Below are 27,205 nucleotides of genomic sequence, written 5' to 3'. Positions count from 1 at the left end.
CATCCTGATTTATATTTTGAGGGATTTTCTACAGAAGGAATCTCTTTCTACACTATTACTTTCTTACAAATTGTCTGATTTCTTTACTGCAGGAGTACTTTTGGCTCTACATTTCAGAGAAAGAGATTGTTTTAATCTTTCTTGACCAAGGGAAAGAATGAGAATGAAAAATACCTTTATTTGTACATAAAAATTTTGCTATATTTTCAAATCACAAGCTGCTACTTTGTGTAACACTGTGTACTGATTTCTATGCAGCTGAATATTATCTAACATTTTTCCTTCTATCCTTCCAAGTATTCAATATACTTTTGTACCAAAATTAAATATGCTCTCAGATTTTATTAATTTTTATCTCCTTGTTGATAATTTATTAAGAAACCCATTAATGGCACACTTGCAATAATGCTCTTCATAGAAGGCATTAATATGAGAAAAAATTTTAGGTTTTATGTTGGCTTTAGACAAATATATATGTTACCAAATAAATGAAATCTGGAACTTTTTTTCACATTAATTTACCTTGCATATTTGCTCTCAGAGAACAGTAAGTTATGCTAGCCATTGAAGTCACAATGAAACCATTCTTGTATTAGTTCTTTGGCAAATGTTATAAGGATGACTGGAAGGTATCTGAAAGTACCTTTTAAGATCTTTACTTCATTTACCAGGGTGGTTTTGAATCTCCCTATATTTTAAAAAAATCTTATCAATGAAAATTAACAGTTTATTAGCTACCTCTCTAGCTAGGACTTCCTACAACAACAGATATTTCATTATATTTACTCTAGATTTTATCTAGTCTCATGATTTGAAAGATGGCTTCTCTTGAAAAATTCAAATGACCTCTGTATGTTTTCCCTTTCTGCTGGCCTTCCCCCATGGCATTCAGAAGGCTTGTTTACTAAAAGCTACGCTCTATTTCTACTAAAAGTCATCCAGACTCATCTAATAAAAAATAGAATTTTAAATTCTCCCTCTCTTCTGCCCAATGTTCTGTTTCAGTAAACCTAGGATACAGGGTATCGTATAGATTAGGATGTGCCCCTTAAAGGTACTCTAGACTGCATGCCACAGCGGTTTTCAGGCAGGCCCTTTACCTGGATGACTGCATTGTGCAAAGCAGCAATTGGCTCCATTTTCAGAGCAAATGCAGAATGACTCTGAATCTCAACTATGTATGCAGATATCACCTCTGTCCCACACAACAATGAGAAATAGAAAGACAAGTAAAACAGTACTACACATAAACACATCAAAGGAGACTAGGATCAGATGGGGAAACAGAAAAACCAGGCCCATGAACTTATCAATGAAAGGTGCAGCTCCCTCTGGACCACATAAAATGTGAATACCATGAAGCCGGGCAGCTTCTTCCTCCCCGATGAACGAGCTCAGGTGCGGAAAGGCAGAATATGACAAGGTGTCTCAAAGACTTCTGCTCAGCTTCATTTCTCCAATAACTGACAGGAGACTACAAAATCTTATTCTTTGTCCAGTCCTAGCCATCTGGAACTGGTCCCTTAACTCAATCCTGCAGCTACACAAACACTGCAACTCTACAACTCGGCCCCACAGCCTAGCTCTGAGGGCTTTCCAGGGGTTCTTCAACTGGGTTCCTCCTCAGTAAATGATCTTAACTACTTACAGTGACTTCCTTCCATCTGTGTTAGGTCTCCGCCTTTACCTTTAGTAAGGCACCTTTGAGTAGAGGCATTCTACATCTCTGTAGCTATTCTATAACCGAAATACTCAAATATGTACACATACAGACATATATATTGGGTTTATGATAAGACAATATTAGCAATTAAGAGTGTAATAAAGCTTGTGATCGCCAGTGGCCAGTGTTGGGGCAATGTCCATGGATGCAGTTGTGTGAGAACAATCCTGAGTGCTTGTGAGGAAACTCCAAGAAAACAATTAGTCTTGCGACCTCAGTTTCTTTAAAACATGGAATTGTTCTTGGAACGCGATTTCATGCTCCTCCCAGGTATAGCAGATAGGAGAGAGTTTACTCCAGGTTATTCAATATTGCTTGCTGATGTTATTCAATTAAATGTTTAAACTATCCTTTATATGCCTCCATGGAAAAATATGTTTTTGCCACCTGTGTGTGACTTGTTCTTGTGATTATACAGCTTGAACTCATGAAAACCTTACTCATGTGGCCACTCTTAACCCTCAGAGTATAAACTGTCTGATGCTCAGAGAAAGCTGACTACTGCATGAGACGGTAGTCCACCTCATTTATTAGCACAGTTCTCCCAGGCCCACCATCTCTAAGCAGTGACAGCCAGCTATCAATGGAATGAGATGAATTAGAAGTAATATGGCTTGTGAATTTAGATGACAGCATCCTGAAAGGTGAAAAAAAACTGTGTCTATTTGTTTCTGATATATTGGGTTCATGACAGCATGATAAATTATTTTTTTCTTAAGATCTCCCATATGATTTGAATAACCAGTGATCAATTTCTCAATATCTGAATATTCTAAGATACCAGAATCTTACCGGAATCATACCGGAAATAAGAGTTGCTCTTGCTAAGAGCAACCTTTTGTCTCCTTTGTAATATGATCTTCTAGGAACTTGATAGAACTATTCAGTGATGTGTGCATGCACCTATGTGTGTGTGCTGTCTTCTACTGTGGTCTGAGAAGTAGTGTCCAGTGTCTCATAGATTTTGTCCACTTTTAAAGATTTATGGTAATGGATAAATTTAGTCTGTTATTCATTTTACATAGGAACAAATTAAACAGCCTTCAAGTTGTTGTTATTGCCGTCCCCCACTTTTTCAGGCATAGGCCTTGAACCTAATGCCTCACTCATGCTGAACAATGCTCTATTACTGAGCCTGTGTGCTTGAGAAGGTCAATCATTCTCTGTAGTATCTTTTGAGACAGGCTCCCTCAGTGAGCTATTTAAAATACAAAGATAGGGTGGGGCTGTAGCTAATGGACAAAATTTCTGCTCTGGCTAGGTGAATAACAGGGACTGAATTTATTCTTTACCATAAATTCTATTCTAAAACATGGGCAGAATCTACAAGACAATGGACACTGGATACTAGATAACAGTAAAAAAGAGTGATCCTCAAGAGCTGGAATCAAATGATATGAGCTCTACGACATCTCCAGTTGCCTGTGCATTAAAGCCAGGAAATCTGGTAGACTGCGGAGATGAGATGTAGCTGAGACCACACACAATGGTTTCCACAGGGAGATAAATAGCAGGGGCAGGACCACATGGAAACCACAGAAATCAGCAGGTGTTTTGAGTACTTAATTACTAACAGCAGGGACAATCCTTCTGAAAGAGATTCCAGGGAGTGGTACCCAGTTCTTACGTGGGAGGGTTAGCAAAGTTACTTATTCCTACAGTGCAGAGTGAGAAACCTCAGAGGGAGCTGGCTAGAGATTCAGAACAGTCTTGCCTCAGTAGTGGAGCAAAAAGGAAATACACTACTAGAAGCTTTGGATATTGTACATGAAGTGTTATTATAGTATTACTTTGAAGGCAGACTTGTGGTAAGTTATATACATAAACCATAAGCCCTAAAGTAGCAATTAAAAAAAAGTTATAGCTAAAAGATGAACAAAGGAGAAAAAATTAAATTATATGATGTTAACACAGAAGGAGAAAAAGGCCAAGAAATGCAGCCGTGCCCTGCAATGCACTTACACTAGGGGTGAGCGCAGTGCTAGCTGCTAATACTGAGAGCTCATTCTCACCTCGATGGGATTAAGAGAACAGCTGAACTTGACTTTGACAATAACAGAGGGGAAATAACTATAAGCCTCACATTAAAAGCTAATTGAGCTGGGTGGTGGTGGTGCATGCCTTATATCTCAGCACTCAGAGGTGGAGGCAGGTGGATCTCTGTGGGTTCCAGTCCAGCCTGGTCTACAGAGTGAGTTCCAGGACAGCCAGGGCTATACATTTACAGTTTGAAAAAAACAAAAGGAAAAAAAAAAAAGCTAATGGAAGATAACATATTTTTCCTTTAAAGTAAGAACCTATTACATTATTTTTTAAAGAATATGTAACTTCTTTCTTTCTTTCTCTCTCTCTCTCTTTCTTTCTTTTTACTTTTTCTATGGAAAAAAGGCATAAAGAGGGAGGGGGAAAGGAAAGATAGCAAAAGAGCTAAATTAAAAGGAGAAATGGAAAGAGAAACAAGAGAAAAAAGTATGAGAAATTAATCACATGACTGATTTAACATCTGGATGATCTTCTAACAGACCTCCTGGGGTAAATTATTTAGAAATAATGTGAGGTGCTCAATATTACCAAGTTTTTACTTACAACAATAGAGTGCCATTTAAATGGCATCTGGTATGGATAGTCAGAAATAAATTAGTATGTGACTAAAGTACTCAAGTCACATGGACACTGAAATCCGTTATACTAGTAGTTTCTGACAAAAGTCCTTATAATTACCTTTATTACTTAAAGACATTACTCATTACGATTTAGAGGCTTTAAATCTACTCATTCTCCAAGTAAAAAATAGTGGGAATAGCTGAAGTAACCTTTATCCCTTTGAAGTTCATCCTTGGAGACAGCATCAGCACAGACATCAAAGTACTTCTGGAGAGTATCAACCTGCCGGCACAGGATGTCTCGAAACGTCTCCATCTCAGCCAGTTTCTCACGTAAACTGTGGCCTTTCTGCAAAACACAGAGAGAGGGTGTGTGAGTAAAGTGAAACAAATCCGGGCTGTTGGCCCTATGATGTCTGATCACCTTTTAGGCTGACACCCATGCATGGAGGGAATGGGATAATTAGAGCTATAAAGTTCAAGGTACTATTCCTAGGAACAGGCGTGAAGAGGGCTTTGAAACTGACAAACCCATAAATAATAGGAAAGGAATACTGCCTGATAATCTGCTAAAACACTGTGAAGACACATAGACAGACTTTGAAATGGACAAATTCATTATTACTGGATGTAATTTAGTAGTATTGATGAGTGTTGATAGGGAAACCCTGAGGAGCAGATGAAGTCAGACCACCTAAGTTTTTCCTTGTCATTGTATATGAGTTATCTGACAAGTCTTTGAATAGGAAATCAATAGTGTTATGTGACTTTTGTCTCAAGAGATGCAAATAAGCTCTGCTAGGTGCAGAAGTATTGATTACTTTTGCAGGGCGGTGGTTAACTCCAGGACATTTGCAAGCTAGCCAAGTGCTCTGCCACTGAGCCAAATTCTTAAGGCATTGATTATTATTAGTCTGTGGATGCTGGTCAGTTTTACATCAGCAAATCATTTTAATATTCTCCAGATTCTCCTTTGAACCAAGCTGTAAAGTCATGTCTTACATCATTAATGAATGAAGGTAAATCTAAGGTGTTCATTTTCTATTTGTGTGCACCATGATTTCATCCCTTGTTTTATAACAACTTCAGATAAATTACATTATAGAAAAGTTCTTTTAAAAAACAAACCTAAAAAAACCTATCAAGGACTGGTTAGATGGCTCAGAGGATCAGAATGCTTACTGCCAAACCCGACTACTGGAGGTTAACTCCTGGGACCAAATGGTGAAAGGAGAGGACTGATTCCTACTAATTGTTCTCTGCATATGCATGCAGATGTGTATGCGGAAGCATGTGTGTGCACAAACACACACACAAAGACATAAAGACACACACACAAACAGAAATAAAAATAAAAACCATAAGTTGTGCTCACAATGTCCAATACTATACTCACATGACATTTCCTTAAAGCATTATGGCCACAAACCTTGAAAGAAGATGTGGATGTAGCAGAATAGCCACTTGCTCCAGACACCAGTGACACCATTGAGCCATGTCTACGCAAGCTGGACTCAGATCCATATCCTGATTCAGTCTAAAAAAGTAAAAGTAAAGTCTACATTAAAAATATTAAATAGAAGTATTTAAGAGGGTGAAAAAATCAGTAAGGTTATTATAACAGTAAGTACCAATTTGGATTTAATAAGAAATAGCCAACCCACTGATGCAAACATTGCCTTTCAAGTCTCTGATGACACAGTAATTTAGAATGCTACATGTTTGCACTAACAGGCTAAACAAGTTATTTAACAATAGGATCAATAGTGGTCAAATTCACAAGGAAACAGAATGGTGCTGAGCAGAAACTGGGGAAGGGCTTCAATGAAGATGAAAATGTCAGAGCTGTAGGAGGAATACTGTAAATGTACTTTTGTTCTTTAGAGGAAAGTCAGTGATCTCCCTCTACAGTCATTGAAGCTTAAATATAATGCTACACTGAAACTTTACCTATAACCCCAGTTTATTTGTATTTCCTTCTTAAAAAGATTTTGTATTATTTTTTAAGAGTGTGTGTGTGTGTGTGTGTGTGTGTGTGTGTGTGTGTAGCTGGAGTGACCTCAGGTCCTCTGGAAGGGCAGACTGTGCTCTTACCTGATGAGCTATCTCTCGAGCCCTTGTCTCTCTGTATTTCAACAATGCTTATTGTAATTATAGATTTAGCATAAAATTTTAATAGCTTATATTTAAAAATTGCTACTTGGCTTAAATCTTTCTGAAAGCCAACTGTAAATGTTCCCTTCTTTAGTTACCTTGAAAGCTCATGACACAAAGAAGAGTTCATCTTTGCTAGTCATAGAAGGTAACTTGGACTCCTGGGTGTTTGTGCATAGATCCAGCATTGTCATAATAAATTTGTTTTATTTTTAATGAGCTGGATACCTGTCATAACATCCATTTTACATGCTATTCTCAACCAAATGCTAGTAATATCATCAAAGCAATCATCTACGGAAAAGTTTCCAAGTTCCTGAAAGCAAAGATTTTGGATCTGATTACAGTGACTCAGGTCTAGAGAGTGGCTCAGTGGTTAGGAGCATTTGTTGCTTTGGCAGAGGACCCAGGGTTTGAGTCTCAGCACCACATGGTACCTTACAACCCTTTGTAACTTCAGTCTTAGGGGATCCAGGTCCCTCTTCTGGTCTCCATGGCCACCAGGCATGCAAGTGGTGCATATAATTACATGCAGGTAAATACCCACAAAATAGGATAAATAAAACTAACAATAAAATAAATTACAGCAAATCAAATATTTTTGTTGTAGAAATCCAAGATTCTGTATTGTATCATTTGGTAGAATATCACATTATACCTATTATGGCTTTAAACAAGTATTTGTATTTAATAACTGTACTTTATTTGAACAGAGGAAAATCATAGAGCCTTTTCAAACACTAATGCTAAAAGCAAAGAAACAGAAGCTAGGTTACGTATCCTAATCACTAAGTCTCTTTTCCCTCCCTTTCGCTCCCTGACTCCTCTACCGTCTGCATCCCTCCTTTTCACTGAGACAGGGTCTTGCTATAAAACAGCAATAACACAAACACACACATGCACATAGACAGCAAAACTATGATGAGAGGGGATGTCAGTGTACAGAGTATAACGTATGTGACAGTATACATAAGTGAGGACTATAAAAAGGTACAAGAAAAATTTAAGGGTGTTTATCAAAATGCAAACTGCAAATAAACTAAAATCAGAAAAATTAGAGAATATAAATAAGCCTGTAAGTCCATTTCAGTATCACAGGATCATACCAAAAAGGACCTGTAATTACAGCAATCATGGAGCTGACAGAGTAAGGCTTCTTATCTTTTAATGATATCCACTGGTAGAATATAAATCCTACAGGGAGGTGCTCCACTTGCCCTTAAAGCTGTTTTGAGTTTTTTCTTCTGTTTTCACAAGAATGCTAACTTGTAAGTTTAGTATTTCTACATTTTAGTAGAATGGGTTCGGTAATTGCCGAAGACTGAAAGTAGAAATAAGAAAATCTGTTAACAGACAACAAAATCTAGACTTTCAGAAATTAAGTATCTCAGATATCTATGAGAGTCATTTCTAAGCAGAAATTAAATAAAACAGCTCTCTACAATTTACAGTCCAATTTTAAAGATACAAATTATAGACATTTTAAAAATATTCAAAATTCAACAACTTGGCCTTGAAATGCAAATGAATCCACTCTTCTCATTTATTTGCTCACACCCAGAAGTCTCGGGCAGAGCAAGTAAATGCTGGTGATGCTTTTGAGGGCCTTGTAATCAAACAAGGAAAAGCTTCACTAAAGGTTTCTCACACTACAGGTTCTAGAGCTTCTCTTTCTCCAAGTTCCAGCATCTTAAAACAGGCAACACCATCTTATTACAAGAACACGATAAAACCATATTCTATTACAATATTGCTGTAATATATGTTAAATCATGAATAACACAGGAATGCTCATTATGATTAGAGTATTTGTCTTTAATAACTTCCCTTACATAAATTCCATGATAAATTATGAAAATCAGTCTAGTAAACAAACAAACCCGAATTTCATTGTTACTCAATGTAAATAATGAAGATTTGTTGTTCTAGATCTGTTAACTGCAATAGTTTTAACAAAAATGGTAGCTGTAGAATAAAATATTAAGAACAGTCACATATTAAAGGAATAGCTAGACAGCCACTTTAATACATAAACATAGTGCTCTAAATTGATTTTCTATTTCTTTCAAGTCAAATCTACCAAAGATGTCAATATGAAAAGAAAAACTTTGTTAGGCAAGTAAAAAAAAAATTCTAAATGAATAGTAATTTTGCATACAACAATCAAAGCAACATTAATTTGAATTTGAAATAGGTTTTTTGGGTTTTTTCTTTTGCTTGGTTTTTTTTTTTTTGAGGGAAGAGTATGGTAGAGGTAGAAGAAAATGGGGAGAAATTACAGTCAATATAACAATACAGTGTTACACTCACTGGTGCTGCTTTGGGGCTAATCCTCGAAAGGAATGCTGGTCTTTTAATGTCATTCATTCTCCCACAGGAAAGAAGCTGAACCCACAACCTTTAATCACCTACCTATGAGTATTTTGAAAATCCCAAATGCTACCCAGACTCCTCAACCAGAATATAAACAGTTACGAAAGGGATGCCTTTCCTTTTCACAATATTTGCTTTAGGAACCTCCCACCCCTTTCAGGGGAGGCTGCAAGGCAGAGGGTGGATATGGAGGGACCCGGAGATGAGAGCAATTGGGGGACATGGTGTGAAAGTCACAAAGACTCAATACAAAGGAAAAAAAAAAAAAGAGTCCCCCTCTCACTGGGGATATGGAACCTGAAGAGGCTACCTCCTGCAGCCTTGCAGGAACCCCAGTGGAGCAATAGAGACACCAGCCTACCCACAAAAATTTCAACCCAAAATTTATCCTGTCTACAAGAAATATAGGCACAGGGGATGAGCAGAGACTGAGGGAATGGCCAACCAATAACCAGCCAACTTGAGACCCGTCCCATGGGCAAGCACCAATCCCTGACACTATTAATGATACTGTTATGCTTGCAGGCAGGAGCCTAGCATGGCTGTTCTCTGAGAGGCTCCACACAGCAGCTGACTTGGACAGATGCAGAGACCCACAGTCAAACAGTGGATGGAGCTTGGGCTCTCTTATGGAAGAACAGGGGAAGGATGGCAGACCAAAGGGGAAAGAAAGGAACTCCACAGGAAGCCCAATAGAGTCAACTAACCTGGACCCTTGGGGCTCTCAGAGTTTGAATCACCAACCAAAGAGCATACACGGGCTGGACCTAGGCCTCCCACATATATGTAGCAGGTGTGCAGCTTGGACTTTGGGTGGATCTTGAACAACTGGAGCAGGGGCTATCCCTAAAGCTGTTGCCTGTCTGTGGGATATGTTCTTCTAGTTGGGCTGCCTTGTCTGGCCTCAGTGGGAAAGGAAGTGCCTAGCCTTGCAGACACTTGATGTGTCAGGGTGGGGTGATCCTTAGGGGGACCCTATCTGCTCAGAGAAGGGAAAGGGGGTGAGGATTGTGGGAAGGGGTGCCAAGGAGGCAGGCAGTGAATGGAATGTAAAGTGAATCAGTTAAAAAAAAAAAAAGTCCCCCTTTCACCGTCCTGCAACAGAAACCTCTTCTTTCTCAACTCTGCCGGAGTATAAAATGACAGCTGGCTAGGGATACATTACTTTACAAGTTACAAATATCATATACAAGACATGGTTTCTCTCTAAATATCATAGTAATGAGATTATGCCTACATTATATTTAAACATTCAATCCTTAAAAAAAGAATACAGAAAAACAATGACAAAAACAAATCAAAAATGAAAACCTCCAAACAAAAAAATAAAAATAAAAAACTGAAACTGCTCTTCTGTCCAGTAGAGGGAGTCATTAGCATACTACTCAGATTGTATGCCTGGAAAGCTGACAGGGGTTACTACTGGTCAAAGAACTATCTTAACCTTTAGACTAATTCCTTTATCCTATGTGCTTGGGATTTTTAGACTTCAGAATATTATAATTAAATCACACAGTTCAAAGCTATGAACTTAATAAAATAGTAGAACTGTCTATAAACTTACTTATCTTAAAGTTACTAGGCCAGTTTGATAGTTTAACTATATGGAAGATAAATTTAACTATCATTTTGCATCATTAAACCATCTAAGCCCTAAAAGTGGCATAAAAATATACTAAATATTGAATTTAAAATTGTAAAGCATTTTCTTTAAATAATTAATTTTTCCTATTAATGATGACTAGCAAGCAACACAGCAAAGAAAAAGGCAAACATTTCCATATGGTGTCAAAAATTACCTAGTCATGATTTAAATTACGGTAAAAGAGAAAATACAAAAATATTAACATCAAAATATAGGACTTTTTCTGAAATGGAAATTCTAAAAAGCCCCAGCAGCTGAACTGCAACATCAATCAGTCTGGGACCCATCTTATAAGAAGACAAACCTTATAGGAAGCAAGATGCTGTATCTTAAGAGAGCAATGGATATGAGTGGCTGGACAGATGCTTCAGTAGCCAACAACCATCCTAACTCCAACTTCAGGAACTTCCAGTGACACCGCACTAACATGCCATACCCCACCCTCACATAATTAAAAAACTCTAAAAATCCTTTTAAATAGTATGTTTTAACACATTTCCTCCAGAAAGCATCACTGAAAATCATACAATGGGAAAAGCAACAGTAAAGGCAAAGAGGTAAGGTTCCTTTGGACTAGTGCAGTGAGTGTTGTTCCTAACTCCTTTGCTATCCCCATTGTATGGATGACTTTATACAGTGTGTTCAGAGTCACAACACTGCTTAGAAAAGGATCTGGGATTCAACTCCAGATTCATGTGCCCATCTCTAACATTTCCTCCAGGTATCCTGGTGATGGACTCCAGACTCTTAGACAAAGGCAGGTATTGGAAGCCCTGGCAGACTGACAAGGGATCAGTTCAACAGCTGAGGTGCAACTGGGCAGGAAAAGAATAGGAAATGAAAGGGTTGGGGCAACGAGGGAAAGACAAAAAGGAAAGGGGTAAGGGAGAGTCAGAGCTGGTAAAATACTCTACAGACAAAGAAAAGCCCGTGCAGGCCCTGACCCTCAGATCTCAAGCTAAGTGCTGTAATACCCTGGATTCTGATAGCCAAGGCCTGCCTGCACAGAGTTCAGAATCCCAGAATCTTGCAGCTGCTGCTTCATACTTACTGTCACAAATTGCTACTGTCAAGTCAATGAAGGAAACGAGAGCTCTTAAAGACCAGTATTTTTGTCCACCTTGAGTATCTCATTCATCCATAATCTCTACACAGGCAGAATAAAAAATCCTCATCGAGTGGACTGGGGAGACTTAGACCGATGCCACAGGTTTCTAACCACTTTGATTTTGTTCTCCTACAATTTCTCCCCTGTGTACTCAGGCTGAAGAATAGCAATCTATTTCTTTTACTTCTTGTTACATAGTGTTGATCTCAGCATTTCCTATCTGACCTTCCCCACAGTACTTAAATAGGGTCTTGTTAACAGCAGATACACAATTGCATAGAATGTTAACCTCTTTTCATTTACTCTTAAATATTTTATAACAGTAATACAATAAAAGAAGTCTTTTGTTTTAGCATGTGTTTGTGGGTTTATTCCTGTTTTGAAATATGAATCAAGATGAATGTTTTTAAGTGCACAATTCAATATATACACATACACACACACACACACACACACACACACACACACACTGTTGTACCAACAAACTCCAGACACTTCATCTTGTGAGATGGAAACGTCCTATGTGTTACACAGCAGCACAGCATTTCTCCCTCCTTTCCACTGTGGTAACTGCAACTGTGGCTCTAAGCTTGTCTCCTTACACACTGACCTTCAAGACTACTTAAAATCATCACTAAGTCCTTTGTCCATTGCTGAACTGTTTTTAATATTGTAGTTAGGTTTTAGAAATTCTCGGTATAAAACGGGTATTATTAGAAAAATGAAAACATTTTCCCAACTACAAGTTCTTTTTGCTCTATGAAGTGTTTTAATGCAGCAAACCTGCCAATCTTCATAATGTTGAATTTGTCTGTTTCTTTTACTGCCTGAAAAGTAGAGTTACACCTAATAAATGACTGCCAGGATGAATGCTGTGAATATTTTGCCAAGTTTTCATGATGACCTTAAGTATTTCCTTCCTGGATGCCTGTGATGGTTTATAGATGCTCAGCCCAGGGAATGGCCCTATTAGAAGGCGTGGCCCTGTTGGAGAAGGTGTGTCACTGTGGGTGTGGGCTTTAAGACCATCATCCTAGCTGCCTGGAAGCCAGTATTCTCCTAGCAGCCTTCAGATGAAGATGTAGAGCTCTCAGGCAGCTCCTGTACCATGCCTGCCTTGATGATAATGGATTGAACCTCTGAACCTGTAAACCAGCCCCAATTAAATGTCCTTATAAGAGTTACCTTGGTCATGGTGTCTGATCACAGCAGTAAAACCCTAAGATAGTGCCCAACTTTTTGACATCATGATACTGTCAGTCATCTACAAAGCTACCACTTATGAGTTAAAGACAAAGCCACAAAAGAAATCTCATAATGTGTTGAAGTAAGTTTACTATTTGGTGTTGGGCCACATTCATAGCTATATTCAAGTACATGCAGCCCATGGCCAGACACACCAGCTAGATTCTCATCCGTGTTCAATAATTAATTATATGGTTTTGTAGTAAGTTTGGATAAGCATGATTTGTCTTTTTCAGCTCATTTTAAAGATTGTTTTGGTAATGAAGTCTCTTCAGGCTACAAATAAACATCGGGTAGATTTTCTATTTCTGCACAGAAATGTCATTAGGAATATGAAGGCACTATATTAGACACACAGCACATTTTATAGACCAGAAATAGTAGCAATATTAAATTATGCAAATTAGATCACAAGTTGCCATTTGTATCTTCTTTCACCTTTTAAAGTATTTTTCACTTATGTGTATGTGTGCATCTGTGTGTTAACACCTTGTATGTGCAGGTAACTTGTGGAGGCCAGAAGGTGTTGGATCCTCTGAAGCTGGAGTTATAAGCAGTTATGAACTGTCTCAGATGTAGGTGCTGGGAGCCAAACATAAATGCTCTGGAAGAGCAGCAAGTACTTTTGAGCCATCACTCTCCAGCACCATGTCCTTCCTTCTTTCCTTTCTTTCAATGATCAAATTTCCTATATTAACTTGGGAATTGTGGTGGCTTGAATGAGAGTGGCCCCCATAGGCTCATAATTTTGAATGTTTGGTCCCTAACTGGTGGGCTTTTAAAGGAAGAATCAGGATGTGTGGGCTTTTGGGAGAAGGTAGCCTCAAGGGATGGGCTTTGAAGTTTCCAAAACACATGCTAGGCTCAGTCTGGAGATCTCTGCCTACTGCACGTGGATCAAAGTGTAAACTCCCTATCTACTCCAGTCACCATGCCTGCATGCTGCAAGGTCTCTCTACCATGATGATCATGGGCTAACCCTCTGAAACTGTAAGCAAGCCTTCAAATAAATGCTTTCTTTTATAAGTTGACTTGGTCATGGCATCTCTTCATAGCAACAAAACAATAATTAAAACATAGTTGGTAGCAGGGAATAGCTCACTGCAGTAACTGGCCTGCCTGACCACGCTGTTGGTGGAATGTGGAATTTGGGACTTTGGATTAGAAAAGCAACTAATAGGCAGAAACCCCAGAGGAGCAATAGAGACACCAACCCGCCCACAAAACTTTCAACCTAAAATTTATCCTGTCTACAAGAAATGCAGGGACTGGGGATGGCACAGAGACTGAGCCTAACCAAAACTGGCCCAACTTGAGACCCATCTCATGGGCAAGTACCAATCCCTAATACTATTAATGATACTGTTATGCTTGCAACCAGGAGCACAGTTGCCCTATGAGAGGCTCCCCCCGCAGCTGACTCAGACAGATACAAGACACCCACAGCCAAACAGAGGATGGAGCTTGGAGACTCTTATGGAAGAATAGGAAGGAGGATTGCAGACCCCAACGGGATTAGGAACTCCACAGGAAGACCAACAAAGTCAACTAACCAGGACCCTTGGGGCTCTTAAGAGTCTGAACCACCAACAAAAGAAGATACACAGGCTGGACCTAGGCCTCCCTGCTCATATGTAGCAGATATACAGCTTAACCTTCATGTGGGTCTCAAACAACTGGTGCAGGAGCTATTCCTAAAGTTGTTGCCTGTCTGTGAGATATGCTCTACTAGCTGGGCTGCCTTGTCTGGCCTCAGTGGGAGAGAAATTTCCCTATCCATGCACAGACTTGAAGTACCAGGGTAGAGGGGATACCCAGGGGCGCCACCATCCACTTAAAAGAGAAGGGCAGAGGGACATGGGGGAAGAACTGTGTGTGTGTTGCCCTGGGAAGGGTGCAGTGTGTGGGATATAAAGTGAATATGTTAAAAAAATAAAATTAAATTAGGAAGGAAGGAAGGAAGGAAGGAAGGAAGGAAGGAAGGAAGGAAGGGAGGGAGGGAGGGAGGGAAGCAGCTGAATGCTGCAGACAGGACTTAATGGACGGACAAGCCAGGTAGAAGTGTGGAAGATTGTATTGCTGCGAGCAATTTGCTTTGGAGGCCCATCTCAAGGTTTCAGAGCAAAACTGTATTAGTGACTAGATAGAGACCATTCTTGTGATATTTTAGCAAAGAAAGTGGTTGTTTTTTTTACCTTGTCCTAAAAATCTGCCCCAAGTAAAACTGAAAAGTATACACTAATATTGACAGAGCAGATTCCATGCTAACCTAGTAATCTTATGCACATTTACAATGAAAAAGAGCAAGTGGGGCAAAAAAAAAAAAAAAAAAAAAAAAACCATACAAGTTTAAGGAGAAAAAGAGCTCAAGAGAATGTACTGTTGGTGCCAAACCTTGTGCTCAAGGATCTGAGGAGTTTAAAGAAAGGCCTGAAGACAAATGGTATAAAGTGAGTGACGCCCTCAGGGAGAGACCCCTCCTGGCTAATACAGGCTTAAGGAATTATCTGTTTTTAAAGAGCAACAATGAGCTTATGCAAATGTAATTCAAGGAGGGGACAGATTATATCCCAAGCAAGTAGAAGAATTTGGCAGCTTCAGCCTTGTGGTTCTGGCTTTAGTTATAAACGATAGAGCAGTAAAGAGGTTGTGGAATCTCCTTTGGAAGTTAAGGAAAGCTGCTAAGGCATGAGGCAGGGGAGTCCCTGCATGGAGTCCTGGACAAGCCATCATGAGCTCTTTGAAGGCGTAGCCTGAATTGCATCGGAGACCTCAAGATGTTGTAGATGCCAGAGCCATAGGAAACTTACCAGGAAGAGCTGCAGACAGGGTGTGGAAACGGCCCAAGAGGTGTGTTTCATTCAGCAGAGCTGGACGGAGTGGGAGTCTGATGAGCTAGTACCTAATAAGCTCTCTGATGTCAGACAGAGTTACAGGATTTGGAGTTTGCCCTGCTGGGTTTGTCAGCTTTGGTCCAGTATTTCCTCAATACACACCCTTTCCTCCCATTTAGAATGGTAATGGTATTTTCTGTGTACTGTATGTTCAAAGCATATAACCTAAAGTTTTTGTTTTTGTTTTTGTTTTTGTTTTTCCGAGACAGGGTTTCTCTGTATAGCCCTGGCTGTCCTGGAACTCACTTTGTAGACCAGGCTGTCCTCAAACTCAGGAATCTGCCTGTCTCTGCCTCCCAAGTGCTGGGATCAAAGGCGTGCGCCACCACGCCCGGCTATAACCTGACTTTTGACTTTATAGGGTGTTACAGTTAAGAGACTGGTTTGAGTCTCAGAATAGACTTCAGACTTTAAACAGTGTTGAGACTCTAAAGGAATATGGGGACTTTTGCAGTTGGACTGAATGATTTTTGCATTATGATAATGGCTACAAGCCTACATATGGGTCCAGGGAATAGAATATGGCAGTTTAAATAAGAATGCCCCTCATAGGCTCATATATTGAATAATTGAACCCTAGTTGGTGAAACTGTTTTGGGAGGGATTAGAAGGTATGTGACTGGTATTTCCTAAATACATGTTAGGGCCAGTCAATAGGAGATTGGTCTGATGCTGCTTCTATTCAAATGTTAAATACTGGTCCCCAGGATCTGGTTGCCCCCCCATGATGAGATCCTCATGTATACCAAATGATGCTATGTAACCTTGCTCCCTAAGTTAATTGGTCAAGGAAAGGGTAAAGCCTATGACTGGGCAATAGATAGAAGCAGGCAGGTTTTTGACTACTTGGTGTGTGTGTGTGTGTGTGTGTGTAGGCAGAGAATAGGGGGACCAAGAAAGGAAAGGAGACCAAGGGAGGAGGAAGCTGCCATGAGAAGAGATAGATCATGAGCACATGGCCAGGAGAAACAGCAAGTAACAAGGGACATTTGGCTGGGATGTAAGTTAAAATAGCTCCAAAGCCTGCCCAATCCAGGCTTCCAGCTTGTAAATAAAACATCTGGATTGTGTGTCTTTTATACAAGTTTAGCTAGAATATTTAATTCCTTTTACACTGAGCTCTCTGCCTGTGGATCAGGATATAAGATCTCAGCTACTGCTCCAGCACCATGCCTGCCTGGTGCAATCATGCTTCCTTCATGCTTACAGACTAACTTTCTGAAATTGCAAGCCCGGCAAAAATCGGAGCTTCCATTTATAAGTTGCTTGTCATGGTGTTTCTTCACAGCAATACAATAGTAACTAAAACAGGGATGTTTCTTCCCTTTTTCTTTGGCATATACCAACTGAATGAACATATATAATGTACTCTATAATTCTCAAAAATATAATTCTTAAAAATATAAGACTATTACAAACACTTCAGGACAACTAAACATTATCTATCAATAAGACACTATGATGTAGAAAATACTTCCAGAGTTCTACTCCAGCCTTCATAAAACCCAGCAAGTCTCTCTAGTACCCCTCTCATTTCGACAGTCTTCACTGTTCAAGACGAATTCAAGACTGTTCAAGGGTAATTCTTTTTGAGCTATTATGAATTTAATTTTTGTTGATTTCCTTTTTAGGTTTTAACTGTCACTGTACAGAGATGTTAAAGGTACTATGAAATTGCCAAATAGCACCAGTAACTGGAGACTAAATGCTCAAATACCTGATGCCTATGGGGGCATTTCTCATTTAAATGACGTTTCAGGCTGGAGAGAGAGCTAAGCAGTTAGAAGCACTTCCAGAGGACTTTGGTTCAATTCCTAACACTCAACATGGTGGTTAACAACCATGGGGAATTTCAGTCCCGGGGGTTCCTATGCCCTCTTCCAGTCCCACAGGTACCAGGCATCTACATGGTAAGCAGAATTACATATTAGAAAATGCCCATACTCAGAAAAAAACTAAAAACACAACCACCACTTTTCACTTTATGATCCATATAGGCTAATGGTCATTTTATAAGGAAAAATGTTATTTAGGGCAACTTTAAAAGTCTCTATAGTCTTCCACAGTCTTAACACTCTTAAAATCCAAAGTGTCTTTTGAGAGATCAGGTAAACTCTTTAACTGTGAGCCCCTGTAAAAATCAAAAAAGCAAGTGGCAAAATTCCAATATCCAATGAGATATACTATACACTCCAGTTCCAAAGGGAAGGGAAAGAGCACAGTGAGCAAACACTGCACCAAAGCAAGACCAAACGGACCCAGGACAAACAACAAATTACACAGCTCCATGCCCAATGTCTGGGAATCGCATTTTAAATTCTCTCTTGAGCTAGTCATGCCCCTTAGATGCAGCTTTTCTCAGATGGAGTCTCATGGATCTGACATCTCCACCATCTGGGGGCTCCTCCCCAAGCCAGAGCTCACTCTTATTTAAGTTCTCCTGATGGTGAGGACTTCATACAAGAGCTACACCAGCACTGCATCTATATCACTCCTGTATCTCCCTCCCAACCCCAGCTTTTACTATGCTCCCCTCCCTCCCAAAGTAATGATTTGTTTAGTTATTACTGCTACTTATACATACACATCTGTATGTATGTGAATATATACACACACATACACATGTATATATAACTTACTTAATCCAATGAGCTTTGCTTACATATTCTTGTGTCCAGGGCTGAGCACTTGGGGCTGGACACCCTGGCTGGGAGCGTTTCCCTGGAGGAAACTGATTTACCCCTTTCTCAGCAGCCAGTGACCACCTGTAGCTCTTCTTCAGTGGTGGGATCAGGTGGAAAGTCTTCTGTTTGCATTAGCATGTCAACTGCTGATGGGATTATGCTGGTCTTTTCAGGCAACCATATTGTTGAGAATTCATGGGTGCATTTTCCATGTCATCTAGGAGACACTATCAAACAGTAGACATCATTGGCCTCTGGTTCTCCCAATTTTTTCAGCTACTCTTCCAAGATTTTCTCTGAGCCTTAGGTATAGGAGTTGCTTTGCAGATGTACCAGTTAGGGGTTGAAAATCCTAAAGTCACTACTTCTCAACGACTGGACTAGTTGCAGATCTCTGTAACGGTGCCTATGTGTGACAAAGAGAAGCTTCTTGGCTAAGGGGTGAGAGCTGAGGACACATATATTTAGAAAATAGAAATTATAAAATTATATTGTATATAGGACCTAAAAGCAGTGAGATCTTTCTAGGGTTGATAATCTTTCCAGTAGCTGGCTAGTTTTATAGCATCTGTCAAAATTCCTTCCTATTGAGCATGCCTAAGCCTATAGATAATTGTTGGTTATCCCTAAGATACTACGGCCACTACTGCACAACTGTGGCTATCTTGCTGGTCCAGTCATCACTGTGGTTTACTGGCTTTCCAATTGGAAAGGACTACTTTTATTTGATAATTTGCATGGAATCTTCTAAAACTATGAGAGTCAACACAAAGGAAGAAGGCTTCCAGGCCAGTTCTAGCTTGATTCCTCCAACTCCTACATCTGAAGTGCTAGGCTTTACTTTCACAGATCCACCCACTGACCTCTCAAGGCCTCTGCATGGCCACATGTTGCTTGGTCTCAGCATCTCTGAAACCTAAAATGAAGACTTCATGACCCCGCCCCACCCCCTGACCCCACTCTTGTGGTTTTCACATTTACAAATCCAATACACTCTCAAGTCTGGCTGCCAGCTTGGAATGGATCCTCACACTCTTTGACTACATTAGCAGCACAGTTCTTATCTTGAAGCAATTGCCTTCTTGGGATTTCTTTTTCACAATCAGAAAGCTTACCTGGGTGAGGCCTTGCCAAGAAGGTACCCTTCTTATTGTTCCCATGACGAGAATGAGGCCTCTCCTTAAAAGTGCCCCTTAACAATTAGGCTCCCTAGTGCACTTTTTCTTCCAAAATGTATACTTAGTATTTTTTTCTGTCTCATTCACTTTTTTCATTGAATTTTTACTGCATAAGAACTGTAAGTAATAACTATGCCACACATCTGATATTATGCTATCTTGAAATTTCCTTGCCCAAAGAAATTACTTTTTAATTTAGCCTCAGAAAAGATCTTAACACACAGATTCTAGTCTTAGCAGCCAGATTCTTTACCAAAATTTCACATGCATGTCCTCTAGCCTAGTTTCCAATACAGACCTTGCTTCCCTCTGAAATACCATAATCCCGGCTTCCATTTTCCAAATTCCTCTCAGCATGTAGTCTTCCAGGAACCTAACAGAATGGCAGCAATAAGCTCTGCTTACAATACTTAACTACACTGTTTGAGTCCCGAGTTCCAAACTCATCTATCTACCTTCAAGCTATTCACAGCAACAAACCATTCCAATAGTAATTCCCTACTGGTTGGTTTTATGAAACAACAAGACCAAGTTGTACATGAGTGTTTCATATGGCTTATGGTTCCAGAGGGAGGGTCCAGAATGTTGAGGAAGGCATGGTGGCAGGCAACTGACTCAGGACACTGAGAGTGTCCACTGTCAACCACATGCAGCAAGCTGAGAGTATAATAAATAGATGGCTCTTGGTTGTCAAGGTGACTTTCTCCAGAATCAACTAAAATTCAAACAGCTGGACATACCCAGGAGGAATTGTTTATTGTCTGTTTTAAATCGGAAAAACCTACCCTAAATCTGGGCCATACCCCTTGGTGGAAGCCCACATATAAAAGGACACTGAAAAAGGTGTTGTTCCTTTTTGCCAGTTTGCTCTCACTGTCAAGTTCATGTATGTTCCTGCCGAGGTATTCTGTCACTGGTATTAGACCCTACTTCTTTGGGATTCCAAAAAGGACTGAAGACCAGCAGTACTTTAAGAGTCCTCCAGGTGATTGTTTTTCATTTATTGCATGTTTCAGTTACAGAATCTCTTTATGATTCTTTTTTGATAATTTTATATTTTTTAAAATTCTCTTTTATCTCTTAAAGCACCATTAAGGAAGTTGATTTAATATTTTTCCCCCACTAGATTAACCTTCAGATTTTTTTCAGGGATAGTTTCTATTTTTTTTTTTTTGTTCCTTTAAAAGCATCATCGTTCCTACTTCTTTGTATGAATGACAATTATTTTGTTGTTGTAAAACGGGCTATGTAAATCTAGCAGGGTTGCACCCTGCTAACTGGGCCTTTCTCCCTCAAGGCTTTATCTCTACTCTGTGCTACAGCCCATAGGTCAGCTCTGTGTCTGAGGGGTAAAGTCAAAGTCTGCTTCCAACTTTTTTGTGCCTGTGTTATTTCTTACCTATGCAAGTCACTTTGTAATTTCCCTTATATACTAAGCAGTTTAAAAATTCTTAATTCTTATCATTTTGCCACCAAAAGGGGAAAGAAAAATAAAAACTGAGGGAATGGAATTGAAAATTACTTCAAGGGGCCAGAGAGATGGCTCAGCTAAGAGTTTTAGCTGCTTTTCCCCCCGAGGACCTGGGTTCAATTCCCAGCACCCACATGGCAACTCACAACCATCTATAACTCTAGTTTCAGGAGACTGACAACCCTCATACAGACAGATATGCAGGTAAAACACCAAGGTACATTAAAAAAAAAAAACAATAAATAAAATAATTTTTAAAAATCACTTCAAAATAAAGGAGACAATCTTGCTACAATGTGAGGCTATGAATGCAAAAATCACTTCCAACCTCTTTGCTTGAAGTTATAACAAAGAGTATCAATAAAGATCATAGAACAGACCTCCATATTATAAAACAAGGGTTCTTTGTCCTAATCTTTGTTCCCACAAACTACGTACACACCTGACAGCTATGGGGCTGAGGATGGGTAACTGTTACTGTTGTAGGGGCTGAAATGAGCTAAAAAATAACAATAGTCTACCATTTATGCCTATCCTCAACCCTAGAAACTAGAAGCTTTCCAAGGACTTCAGACTTTCAGAGGAGTCACTTATATTAGGGAGATTTGGTAGCACAGTGTTTTTATAGGTGGCAAAAAGGATTTCTGCTCTGTGACATCATCAAATCCTCACCCATAAATAATGGACTGAAAGGGAAAATGTACATAAAGGAATGGTTTTAAATGAAGAGTAATTGTTTAGGTCTGTAAGACTAAAAGTAGGGTTTTTCTATTTTTTTCTCATGTAATTAAGACACCACAGAAACTCGTAAAATATACGCAAATAGAAAATTTGCAGGGTGGATTTGAAACGCATCTTAAGACTTGTCAGATTTAACCATATGGGGAAGATACGTAACTCTATAGTCATGAAAAAAAGCTGATATTAACTAGAAATAGAGGGCTATTCTAAACATTTTAGGGCACTGTTTTTTTGGATAACATCCTACTGACTGACCAGTGGTCACATGATCCATTAGGTTTCATCTCTATGTAAGCTGGGAGTAGTGCCTATTTGAAGATACACTTACTTAAACCTTAATTACTCCTTTTATTCCTCAACATATCAGATGGGTAGGACTATAAACAACCAAACTAACGGGCTAAGAAATGTAGAGTAATGTAAGTATTCCTAGCACTAGCCTTACTTTATATGTTTCATGTGTCTGAAAAATAATAGAATTCTTTGAAATGAAAACACTACTAGCCCAGGGTATATTCATTCATCCTAGTACTCAGTCTGTACCACCTAGTACCTAGTACTCAGTGCTACAACTCATCCATCACTATCAGATGGACAGATAACATTGATCTAGGAATCAAGGAAATATAAATAAAGAGCTATTAGACCACCACTAAAAGACTCGAGGGGAAAAGAATCATTCTGCATCCTTTGATCTTTTTTAAAAGAAACATTTTTCTCAGCTAGTGTTTAATCCATGCATAAACTTAGCAAATTGTTTCTACTATTGTCCATACATGTAAGCAATGCCACCCACCATTACTTTCCCATATCAAATACAGAAAAGCAGAACCCATCTGCTCTAGTGACTGCTTGAAGACTTCACTCCCAAAGAAAAGTTCTATACAACATTAAGCTATTGTACAAAATGGCATATATTTGTAACATGTACTTTCACATTTAAAGTCATCTATATTAGTTAGCAATATGAGATAGAACTTAAACATTGTTTTTGCTCTCACCTGTTTCTTAGCTAAAGAAACATAAGTGAATTAGAGACAGACAAGAGAAGAAAAATAAGCTGAAAATGTAGTAACAGTCACATACATTGTTCCTGGGAAATATGTGACTAAACATTTTAAATACTTATAAACCTAATAAACTATACCCCAGTGTCAGACTTTCATGGCATTCCGCTTTGAAGGACTATAAGTAGAGCCCTGGCAGGCAGGCAGGAGACAAGAGCTCGAGGCAGCTCAATGTCCTTCTCATCTAAGCACTTCACCTCCTGTTGCTTCTCTCCAAGGCAAAGAATGGGATTTTTCCTGCCAGAAGACTCAAACCTGCCACAAGGGCTTCTGGGGTGAGAACAAATGAGTTTCCTCTCTTTGGCTTATGTACTCCAATACAATAGCCTAAACTAGCCAATTCTGGGGCAGAAAGAGAGCCCATCCTACCTCAAAACACAGAAAAGTTTGGGCTCTGCCAGAAAAACTTGGAATCCCGTCTTTGGAACCCTTTCTACATAGAGAGTCTGTTTCTTTGTGCAATTCTGCTTTTAATAAAACTTGGCGGAGTGCTAAGACCTTGCTTTTCCTGCTTTTTTATTCTTTAAATTGGCAGAGAAAAAGAATCCATTCCTATATCCTTAGATGATCTCAGCATGATGGCCTCACGAGTATATCTGTTAATCCCATTCATAAGTTTAAACAAAAATAATCCTAATTGTATGATTAACTGAGACTGGACCAGGGATGATCAGTTTATACTAACTGATATGAAAAAGCAATCAATAAGTTCTTGTTCTGTTCCTTTCCTTTCCTTTCCTCTTTCTCTCTCTTTTTTCTTTCTCTTTTTCCTTTCCTTTCCTTTTCCCTTTCTTTCTTTCTTCCTTTCTTTCTTTCTTTCTTTCTTTTTCTCTTTTTCTCTTTCTTTCTCTCTCTCTCTCTCTCTCTCTCTTTCTTTCTTTCTTTCTTCAATTGGGCACTACAGAGAGTTTAGGGCAGCCGAAGTTGAAGTTAAACTGAAGCAAAGTCAGCAAAGAATGTAACAAACCAAGGAGAAGAGATGGAGGGTGAACAGAAGTTACAAATAAGCAAGAACTATGACAGAAAGAGAGGAGGATAAAATTAACCTGCATCAACTGCATCTGAGGGCAAAGCCTGAAAAGGAATCAAATTTTGTTACCAATCAAATCACTTAAAAGTTAAGTGCATAGCCGAGACTTTCTTTGATTAAGTATGGTATTCTATACTCTTTGGGGCTTAGGACAATTTTATCACTTATTATAGAACTTAGACTGGCCTCTATTCTCATAAGCTAAAGAGCATAATTAAAATGAATGTATCTTTCATATCAGTGTTTGTATTTTTTCAAAATTTTAATTAATTTGACCTAAGTAGATATCTAAGTTCAACTTTTCAAATATCTGCACACTTCACGGCTCTCAGTCCTGAGTGACTTTCTGCAGCTTCAGACCCTCATTGACTCTTGGTGCTATTAACTTCTGTTTTTGTCATTTGTTTTATAGTGCTGAAGACTATACGCAAGCCCTCACACAGACCTGACATACTTTCCGAACTTTTCAAACTGATTTATAAGAATTTCTATGATTAGACAAAAAAAAAAAAAAAAAAAATCTTATCAAGCTAATGTCTTCAGCTGCATGTATGATAAATACCAAATACAATCAAGCTGGATATTGTAGAAAGCTTAGCAGAAATAGTTTCATTATTATAAATAGCTTTACTGTGTTAGAGTTAAAACTTTTCCTTTTTATTTAGACAAAAAGGGGGAAATGTTACAGGATATTTGATCACACTGAACCCTGAGCTTGTGATATTTACTGGAAAAACCTGTTTTTTGTTGTGGTGTGTCTCAACTCTAGCACACATTTGTAATCTAAGAGCTTTCTGCTTGACTGTTGTAAACAGGATTAAATGAAGTCAGCCATAGGTCAAGGGGTGAGGCAAGTAACCAGTTAACAAGAAGTGAACCTAGGGAGTAAGTGGAAGTCAGGAGGACAGATAGAGAGGTACACAGGAAGTAGAAGGAGAGTCATTGAGCTCAAGAGGTTTTTGAGATGGCATGGGAGGAGAGAATGTTTGTGGGACACTGGATGAGGAGGAAGGTCAGGTGGGTGATTTCTCTGCCTCCCTGAGAGTCTTCATTGGTAAAATTGAATGGTTGAAAATTTTTAAAAAATATTTTTTTCTTTTTCACTGCTCATATAAAATTTTCTCAATTTACTTTTGATTTTTTTTTATTTGTTGAAATTAAAATTTTGCAATTGTGTTTAGTCATTATCACAAGAATTTTAACTGTAGAAGACACCAGGGATGCATCTCAATTTTTAATAAACTAATAAACCACTTATATATTTCTTTCATAAATTGGTTACATAAAAAATGCACACAGAGGCCCTTAAATATAGAGGCATACCAATACCAGAAAAATGTTCATTGAATCCAAATACAAACCACCACCTAAACTTCATATAGTTTTTAGTTTACAAAGAGTAAACATCATTCTCATTTGAAAGGCAAAATGCCAAGAGATTTGAATATAAAACTTTCATCTTAGTAAAATATTCAGTGTTGTACAAGATATAAATTGACTCAAAAAAAAAAGCCAAAAAATTGTTTCTAAATAAAATTATTTGTTTCATATATTCATGGCCTTCCTTTTCTATATATTTTGAAAACAAATCTGATTTTAAAAATGACTTTAGAACTGAGTACTTTCTTTTATAACAGTTATTATTTAACATCACACGAAAATATGCAATATCTAATATAACAAGAAACAAATAGAAGTCATCTCTTTGAGACTTTTGCTCCCAGTGAGCAGGTTACTCTGGGATGAGTATACTAAGGAAGGAAGGCAGAAGTAGACACTGAGTATAGGACCTACTGTATTAATAATTAGTAATCACTCTAACACTGGGCATTAAAGGTTAAAGGGAGAGTTTGGGAGACTTCAAAAAATTGTAAATTTTTTGTGCCCAATTTTATAATTCTTACAAATTAATATATCTGAGTCCATAAGGAACTTGTAGTCTAAAAAAAGCCATAAACATGAAGAATTATTAAAGTATGAGAATAGTCTGAATCAATAAGTCCATGACTTAAGTCAATAAGTTATTTCCTGTAAATGCATACTTGTAGGATAGCAGAAGAACTTATTGGCTAAAAGCCCACCCTCTTGGGTTGGAAAGACTGGCTCCTTTACTTACCAGTGTCTAACCTTGGACAGGCTACTTAATCTTTCTGTGCTTCAATTACCTCAGGTAACAATGCTATTCTCATATAAATATATGAGTAAAATAAGGTAAGTCTATTATGCAGTTATAACCATATCTGGCACACATTCATCCTCAAAATGATTAGCTATCATTACCTCTCTATCACTCGAGAAGTCTTAGAATACAGAACACTTGTTTCTCATGCATGCACCTATGAGAGTCAGAGATAGAGTGTAAAGGCATGCGCTGTATATTTGCATGAAATATATTAGTATAGAGCTTATTATATAATGAGTATAAGAGGATCCTGGGAAGGAACAGAAACCTTCAGACCTTCCAGGTGTTAAATATTAATAAAACCTGTCTGGAACTTCTAATAAAGCAAACCCACTACAAGAACCAATCCATACCAATCCAACTCAACCAAACCAAATAAACAAACATACAACAGCCTTCCAATGACATCAGAACAGAAAGATATGTTTACTATTCCAAGTGGACTGTCCAGCTATCCGAAGAGCAGGTAATAGCCAGAGAAAGTAACTGTGAATTGAATGAGCTGAAATGATCAGAGTCCACATCATTCATGCTCTACATTTTTTTGTTTATCCTGAGTAGGCTATATAGCTCACCTGTTTGTTTTTATGGGTGGAGAGAAAGGAAACATATAGCATGCTATCATATTTCATTTTATAGGAAACTTACTAAGCTTATGCATCTAGTACATAGTAGTGGCATGACTCAAAAAAATGTATGGATCTGATTGTAGCAGTACTAAAACACTAGTCTACACAACACATTGTCTTTTATGGCCACCCAAGAGCAAGAGGAAGAATTCCGTTAGTTTATACACACAGGCTAGGAGAATTCAGATGTACTAATTTTAAAGAACTGGTCTTAAGAGAACTGTGTTCCAGCAATGAGTTTACCAGTAGTAATTGATACAAAAGAGAATTAATATAAAATCAAATGCTAAAATAGAATGAACTAGCAGGGCAGTGGTGGCACCCATCTTTAATCCCAGCACTTGGGTGGTAAGGGCAGGCAGATCTCTTGAGCTCAGGGTCAGCCTGGTCTACAGAGTGAGTTCTGTAGACTCAAACAGCTAGAGAGAGAAAATCTGTGTAGAATTAAGAAAACAAAACAAAAAACAAGATAACCCCC

The 27,205-nt window shown here is 38.6% G+C and overlaps 1 protein-coding gene across 2 annotated transcripts in view; it reads right to left on the bottom strand.

Annotated features, from left to right (window-relative positions):
• Col4a3bp (collagen type IV alpha 3 binding protein) overlaps positions 1-27,205 on the bottom strand; it is a 105,028-nt gene that overhangs the window by 37,356 nt on the left and 40,467 nt on the right. For both annotated transcript variants that reach the window (XM_021180963.2, XM_021180965.2), the window contains exons 4-5: positions 5,756-5,863; positions 4,537-4,675 (exon numbers count right to left, since the gene is read on the bottom strand). In XM_021180963.2, coding sequence (XP_021036622.1) covers positions 4,537-4,675; positions 5,756-5,863 — 247 coding nt within the window. The remainder of the gene's footprint in view (positions 1-4,536; positions 4,676-5,755; positions 5,864-27,205) is intronic.

The sequence above is a fragment of the Mus caroli genome, chromosome 13 (assembly GCF_900094665.2).
Source record: "Mus caroli chromosome 13, CAROLI_EIJ_v1.1, whole genome shotgun sequence".
In the NCBI taxonomy this organism is placed as follows: domain Eukaryota; kingdom Metazoa; phylum Chordata; class Mammalia; order Rodentia; family Muridae; genus Mus; species Mus caroli.
The sequence above is the reverse complement of the archived record's forward strand: the minus strand, read 5'-3'. Positions and strand labels throughout refer to the sequence as shown.